The 7,713-nt window shown below is 56.1% G+C and overlaps 1 protein-coding gene across 1 annotated transcript in view; it reads left to right on the top strand.

Moving 5' to 3' along the window:
* The first annotated feature begins 28 nt into the window (after window positions 1–28).
* FAM19A5 (family with sequence similarity 19 member A5, C-C motif chemokine like) overlaps window positions 29–7,713 on the top strand; it is a 159,018-nt gene continuing 151,333 nt past the window's right edge. The window contains exon 1 of the mRNA XM_012814111.1: window positions 29–233. Within this exon, the coding sequence (XP_012669565.1) occupies window positions 122–233 (112 nt within the window). The 5' untranslated portion in view covers window positions 29–121. The remainder of the gene's footprint in view (window positions 234–7,713) is intronic.

The raw sequence follows: 7,713 nt of genomic DNA, 5'->3' as shown, positions 1-7,713 counted from the left end.
GGAGGAGGAAGAGGAGGAGGATGGCGCGCGCTGGGCCCGCACGTGGAGGCCGGCGCGGGGGCGCGGGCAGGGCCGGCTGCTGAGACGCGCTGCTGCCCCCCGCGCGGGCGCCGCGGCTTCAATGGCGCCATCGCCCAGGACCGGCAGCCGGCAAGATGCGACCACCCTGCCCAGCATGTCCTCAACTTTTTGGGCGTTCATGATCCTGGCCAGCCTGCTCATCGCCTACTGCAGTGAGTACCGCGCGGCCCAGGCCCCTTCACGGCCCTCTCGGCCCGGCTCCCATCTCCAGCCCCCAGCAGTCTCCTCACGGGCCGCCCCGAGTCGACGCGGAGTTGCGAACGGGGGCGCACGGTCCCTGGGGCCCCGGCCGATGCTCCGCTGGGCGAGGAGGGCGAGGGTCCGCCCAGGCTACGGGAGCGCGGGCACTTCGGGTTTGGGCGCCTCTGCCCCGGTCTTGTCCCTGACTCTGGGGCAGGGCCCGGGCCCCAGGCCCCGGGTAGCGCGGCCCGTCCCTGCACGGCTGTGCCCGCGGCTGCCCGGTGTTCTGTAGTCGCTCCCGGCCCAGGCCGGCTTTCTTAGCCTAGCCAGCGGCTCGCCGGCCGAGCTTCATGCCTGGGATTCGGCAGCAGGTCGGGGCAGGCGAGTAGCACTGCCCGGTGGCGGCGGAGCGCCCAGTCCAGCGCTTCCCGCCGGCGCCATCCCGCCCAGGACAAGGGGGGACGCGGCGGCTCAGCCCGGAACGGAGCGGGACTCGGACTGGGACGCACTGCTGGAGCTTCTGCCTCCTTGGGAAGCGGGCTCGCTAGGAGCTTTCTTTCAAAAAAGAAGTGAGGGGTCGGATGCCAGGAGGGGCCTGCCGCTGCGGGCGTTTCGAGGGTCGCGTCTGGGACCAAGCTTATTAACCAGCAGTTCTGGTGCGGGGCTGCGGGCGCAGGACTGGTGCGGAGCTGGTTGGTCGGCATCCCAGGCATAAACTGGGAGTCAGGGTGGATGTGAGCTGTGTTGCCTGAGGTGGAGGGGGGGTGGTCTGTGTCCTGGACACAGGCTCTGCGCTGGGGGAGGGGTAGTTGGAGTCGAGGTACAGACTCCGGACTGGGTTGGGTGGTCAGCGTCCCGGGTACACGTTCTCAGCTGATTTGGGTGGTCAGCGTCCGGACAGAGGCTCACCAGGGATGGCTTGGGCTGGCCAGGTCCGTGGCTGTGAGACACAGCTCTGGGTGCCTTCCCATCGTAGAGGGAGGGAAGGACAGTGCCAGGGAACACCTGTCATGGAGAGCTGCCATGGGCGCGGGAGGTGATGGAAAAATATGGATTCTTTACCCAAAAAAAAAAAAAAAAGGCCAGCGCCAAACCCCCCTCCCCCACTGCCACCTCCAGAGCCAGGGGCCTTCTAGCTCCCAGTCCAATGAGACTGCAGCCGGCCAGGCAAGCAGCTAGGTCCATGGCCTGAGTCCTGGGACAGTCCAGCCTGGTGCCTAGAGCAGGAATCCTCCTGCTTGTTTCGGCCTGGCTGTGCATTTCCCAGTCATTGCTGTGGCAGCAGGAGGGGAGAGGTCCTCAAGCTGGAGGCTTCACAGGGAGCTGGGGTTGTAACCTGAGCTGTCTAGTGGTGCAAGGCCACCTTGGGCACAGTATGCACTCTCCCTTCTCCCCTCAGAGCTTGCCAGCTGCGGGGAGCAGGGCCTGGGGGCCTGAGTGACATTTGCACCCTACTCTACTCCGGCCTTGCAAGGCCGGGGGTTCTGTAACACACTCCCATGCACTCAGCTTCCCTGCTATGCAGAAAGGGTCCGTGGTAGGTAGACTCCCTGTGCTGCGGAGCCATTTGGTTGTGCTTCTTAGTGGCACGGGGAGGGTGTCTCATTCAGCAGCGTTTGGGGAAACTCAGGTGCCCTGAGCCTCACTGCTGGTTGCCCATTCTGGACTGGCTTCTAGAGCCCAGGACAACAGGTTGCCTCCCCCCAACCTAGCAGCTCTGCAGGTGGGGAAAAGAACAACTGCTAATTGTTGTTAAGTATATGACACCCCAGCCCTGTGACTTCAACACTCTGCACACCCCCGTGCCAGTGGGGGAGCACCCTATACCCACTCTCTTGAAATAGCACATCTGCCCTGTCTACCGAGCGCCACGTCCTGAATCCCAAGGTGTTATCACTGTGCTCATCCTGACTGCTCACACCTTCTCGAGACTGCTGCCCGCTCTGGCTCTACTGAGTCAGTGTCAGAGTGCAGTCGTCTGCAGCTGAGCTGGCGGCCCAGGCACACCGAGGAGGGAGCAACGGTGTCACACACACATTCATCTCCAGGAGGCCTCCCTGCCGTTCAGGAAACAGCTCTTCTACCATGACAAGGACGTTTGGTAAAATGTCTCATCCAGAATAGCAGAGATCATTAATAACAGAAGCTTGAGCGAACCACATTTTTATAGATGTTTCCATCTCCACGTAATGGAATAATTGACAGTAGGATAACGTTTTCAGGCACACCCCATTACACTAGAAATGCACTTGGAGAAATTAAAACATTTCACTAAAATACAAAATAGACATAATAATAACTTATAGCTTGGAACTGCAGTCCTAGAGAAAAAAAATACTTCTTTTTGATCAAGCAAATAAAATGCAAATGAAACAGTTCCTGTGATTTCCATTCTCTCTTCCAGTGTATCCAGAATGAAGAAGAATAGTTAGTGTCTTTGTTTGTAAATTGTTTTTGTTATCAGTAAGGATTTTTATTACCCAAAATGGTTTTGTGTTATGGAGCAGATATATTTGTATCCTATTAATTAGGGAACCTGATAAGTATCATACAGGATTCAATTACCCTGCCTATTAAATCTGTGTTTCTCTGCCACATGTAGGGTGCTCACTTCTGGAGCTGCAGAGAAGGAACCGGATGGTCTCCTGGCCTGGTTTCTGTGCTGGGTGCTTTGCCTCTTAGGGCCCAGGAGTCCTCCCCTCCTTCCTGCACAGGGATTCCTGTATAGGAGCTGGGCTCCACCCTCTGGCTGGAGAAGGACCTGCAGTCCACCAATTAGGCTGGTTGCTATAGTGACACAGCCTTCTTCTTTTCTCCTACTGGGGAAGAACTGCCAGGAAGAGCAAAAAGGGGAGGGGACCCGAGTGGAACAGCTCACGTTCAAGTGTGCGCCCTGTTGTCTGTGCACATGGTTTTGACAAAGGCTGGGCTGCTTCTGTTTCCCATGCTGCCCAGGAGGGTTGAGTGCTTGGTAATGAGTGGACTTAATGAGGATGAACACTGACCAGAAAGTTGAAACTCCTCCTCCTTCTGGTCCAAGGAAGCCCCTCTGTTTTTCCCTCAGTAAGTGTGGAGTAGAGAGGTCTGTCTTGCCTAGATGTGGTTCTTGGATGGGACCTGTCTGCCACAGCCAGAGCTGGTGGGGGCACAGTGTGCTATGCTCGCCAAGGAAGATTTGGTCTTTCTGCACTGGCCTGTGGCTACTGAACACCACAATAGCCAGGGAGAAAACGATGACCTAGTGGGAGGCCTTGTGACATGTGAAGGGCTCTGATTCTTATGTGTGGTAGTGAAGCAAGAGGTGAGGAGTGCCCCCCTTCAGCGTAGAGCATGTCCCCTGGTCCCAGCAGGTGGTGGTGGGGACAGTCCATATTTCCATGTGCCAGGGAGTTGTGAGGAGGACAGGCAGTTTGGCTATCTGTTTGATATGGATTTTTTTCGAAATAAATCGTGCCAAAATTGAATTGTACCTTTCAGTTAAATCTCATGCTCTCAGCTGCAACTATGAGAAGAAATTACAAACAACTTTTGAATTGTTTTTAATCCATTAGAGTACTAACTGAGCGTGGGCACTCTGGTGTTACAGCTCCTTTATAAATTCAATTTATTGCATATTTAGGAGAGATTAGAATATGCTACTTTCCTGCTGTTCAAATTTTATTTCTGGAGTTCTCAAAGAAGTAAAATTGAAAATACTGGAGGCTTAATGAAGTGATGCCATTGAGAAGTTTTCCATCTTTTTTTTTTTTTAATTTCCTACTGAATTTTTATTTGATGAATTTCTGGCAGGAGAAATGGTGCTGTTTGTTTCTTTCAATTACATAAAGATACGTTACCTTTTTGTGTGAGGTTTTTATTCGTTGACCTGGAAGCCCTAGGATCTGCGAGGTGGAGGGAGGGGTCTGGGCTCACTCACAGGGTTTATTCATGTGGAGACCCCAGGTGGGACTTCCAGGCAGGTCTAGGCCTGTGTCCTTCTGGGGAGCAGTGCTGACTCATGACTAGAGGTGTGACTTGGGCCTACCCTCCCTTCCCTCGGCCCCACCCGGCTCTTTCCCTCAGATGCCCTTCCCAGTCCCATCAGCACCAATTCAGCTGGACCTCACCAAGGCCAGAGGACTCTCAGACACAAAAACGGGCTCAGTAGACAGATCTCTTCTGCACCAGGCCTCTAGGCTAAATTCTGCTCTGGAATTCCCAGCTCAGGACCTGCCACTCGACATTCACGGAATAAAATATGTAGATCAACTTTTGTGGCATGAAGTATTTTCAGGTGACTTTTATGGGCGTAATTATGGGAAAATGTTATGATAATGTGGCACTAGAAAAAGGAAGAAAAGAAAAACATTAAAATCCCCATTTCTTTATATAGCATCTCAGCTGCGCCGGTTTAGAAGGGCTCGTTTTTGCATTAAAATGTGGCACTCTGAAGTTAATGACCTCTACAGATTGCCACCTGTCACCCAGATCATTGTCTGTGACGGTCCAACCCCAGCTATCAGGGAGGCGATGGGCAAGGAGGACCCTGACTGGGATCTGAGCTGGCGGCTGAAGCGAGCCCTGGGATGGGGGTTCCCTGTAGGTCTCTTAGCTTTTGTTTGGGGTAGGTGGCATTAGCACTGTCTCAGGGGCCTGCGTTGGTGCCGCTGCACAGGCACAGAGCCTGGCAGTGTCACTTTGCATGCTGTCACAGAGCTTCGCTGTTAACAAGGTCCTCCTGCCCCTGGCTGCCCGCTGCTGCATGAGTGGTGGGCTCCAGCCAAGGGCCCACTCCTCCTTCTCAGACTTCTCTGCCTGGGGATGGATACCCTGGAGGCCAGCATAAGCTGCCGGGTGCTGGGCTTTCCAGAAACGGGCCTGGCGGCTGGGCACTTGTACTTGCCTCTCCTTCATCCCTCTGAACTTGGTGGAGGCTCCCAGAGGCTTTGTAACATTTATTTACTCATTACGGTGGCTGGCAGGAATTGAGGGTGGAATTGCTTTTATCTCTAACTAGGCAAGTGGACTCCTCTGGAATCCCCTGGTCCTGTGGCTACAGGGCAGCAGGTTCCAAGTTCGCATGCTGGTGGCAGACCTGAGAGGGCTGGTTCTGGGTCTCGGGGTGGCAACCTGCAGTAAGAGTCTCCCTGGAAGAGGCTCCCTGGCTCCCTTGTCCATGGTGTGTCACCTGCCACAGGATGATCCTCTCCTGTCTGCGGACCTGCGGGGAGGTAGCAGAGGTGGGGGACCAACTGCAGGCACGTATGTGAGGCTGGAGACCTGGCCTTGGCTCATTTGCTTAATTAGTAGCTCCGGCCGCATGCCAGGCCCTGGGGGCAGAGACATGGGCCCAATAGGTGCCCTCCTGAGGCTCTCATTCCAGCGGGGGAGGTGGATAGTTGGCACACAGCAAAGGCAGAAAACGATGAGGCGAGCAGCCTGGACCAGGTGCTCTGTTCCTTCCTCCCGTGTCACTGCCCAGCCCTCACTGTAGGACGTCAGGGGCCTCCTGCACTCTAGCCCTGAATCTGGTTTCCATCGGGAAGCCTCCTCTTCCCCTGCTCACCTTGCAGGACGGCCTCCAGCACGGACCTGTGCCTCGTTGGCATGTCTAGTCCTTCTCTGAAATGCACCTTGCCTGTCCTCTGCTATCGTCCCCAAGACCTGAACACAGCAGCCGGAGCCCCCACATGGCTTCCTTTAGAGTGACCACTCTGCCACCATCTCTTCCTTCCTGTCACTCCCCATCTCCCCTGGCTCACGGCCCTCGGGGTTCTTAATGCTGAGCTCTTTTCCTGCCCAATTGAGTCTCTATTCCTCTGTCCAGCTTGGAGTCTGATCTTGCCTGGACTGCTGCCGCCCAGAGCGGCCTTTGGGAAGCCTGGGGGAACTTGGGTGTGCTTCTCTCTTGCACATCTGGTGTCTGTCACCCTCCTGCTATGTTTGTGCTGCCTGTGAAGGTCCTGCTCACGGCACACGCCATGAGCGCTGCTGAATGCAGTGAGGAAAGATGAGCTGGACTGCTCTCCCGTGGCTGGCACCGGACAGTGCCCTGCGTCCTGGCCTTGCGGAACCCCCTCCTTCCAAAGCCTCCCCTGAGCACACTGTCCCAGCTCCCTTCCATGGCTGCCTGTATTAATTGTGGTGGCGTCTGTTGGGGTCACTCTGCCCCATCTTAGGCTCTGAGCCCTGGGACATGGTTTATCTTCTCCAGGGGACTGACAGGTGGATTCTCTGGGCAAATGGTTTCTGGTGGTAGCACCCACTGGGCAGTGGCTATGAAGTGAGACTACCACCTCTGTGGGCTGAAACTCCAGTGGGTCAGATAGTCATGGGGATAGGTCTGTGCAAGGGACTCCAGCCCTGCAACCAAGGGGCAAAAGGGAGGCAGGTTGCCTGGCCAGGCCTAGGGAGTAAAGGGGGCTGTGCTGTCCTCTGATGTCCTCTGATATTTGGGGAGCTGTGTGGTCCTGGCTTGCAGGGTGAGCTGCCAAGGGGTCATGAAGGGCTGAGGAGTGTCACCCAGCCATCAGGCATGCTGATCTCATGAGTGAAAGGGCAAACAGGCTGTCCCAGAAGGAAATCCCCTGAACATCTGTGGCTGTTGCCTTGCCTGGGACGAGTGTGTCTTTACCTGGTCTGCATTCCCTGGATGAATAAAGGAAGCAAAATGGAGAGAAAGCAGTGCACTGGTCACGCTGTTAACAGCTGTGCCTTCCTTTTCCACCCTTCAGAAGGACCTGGCCCCTCTGGCCTCTCAGTCACCAGGGCAGGGCAGCCTGCTTGAGTGCCCTTTCTTCCAAGAAGAGTGGGGCCATTCCTCGGCACAGGGTGGGAGGGGACCTGCAGGCCCATCTGACTCTGGGCCTGGGCTCCCTCTCAGATGGCCACATTCATACTCTGCCAGCCCTGGGGGACCCCAGCAGGTGCGAGGCACCAAGACCCTCGGTTCTGCCCACCAGAACAGCCGCCTGCTGTCCACACGGGCTGGCATGAGGTGTGATTCTTCTGTTTCTGGGAGGCACAGCTGCCTCACTGCTGGTCATCTCTGGGCTAGCCCCTTCAGCCTGATTCTGCACTGACAGAGAAATCTCTAGAAAAGATGGCATTGCTGCCACAGCACAGTCAATAAGGTGGAAAGAAGAAAGTGGAGACCTCATGGGGCAAAGCAGCAGACTAAGCCAAGGGCATGGCCCAGGGCAAGGGTTTATCCCTCTGGGTCTAGGGCTGGGGGTGTGGCCACGAGGCGGGGGCGTGACCACGAGGCGGGGGCGTGGCTGGAAATCTGGAAAGACTTGAGGGCAGAGTTGAAAGGATAAGGGTGGGACTGAAGGACGAGAGAGAGAGAGAGAGAGAGAGAGAGAGAGAGAGAGAGAGAGAGAATGGCTGGAGTGGGGCTGGAGTACAGGGAGAGGAGCTGGAGGGGTGGGGCTGGAGGGAGAGGGGCGGGGCTGGAGGGAGAGGGGCGGGGCT

Source organism: Otolemur garnettii, unplaced genomic scaffold, assembly GCF_000181295.1.
Source record: "Otolemur garnettii isolate 467f Iridium unplaced genomic scaffold, OtoGar3 scaffold00007, whole genome shotgun sequence".
NCBI lineage: Eukaryota > Metazoa > Chordata > Mammalia > Primates > Galagidae > Otolemur > Otolemur garnettii.
The sequence above is the reverse complement of the archived record's forward strand: the minus strand, read 5'-3'. Positions and strand labels throughout refer to the sequence as shown.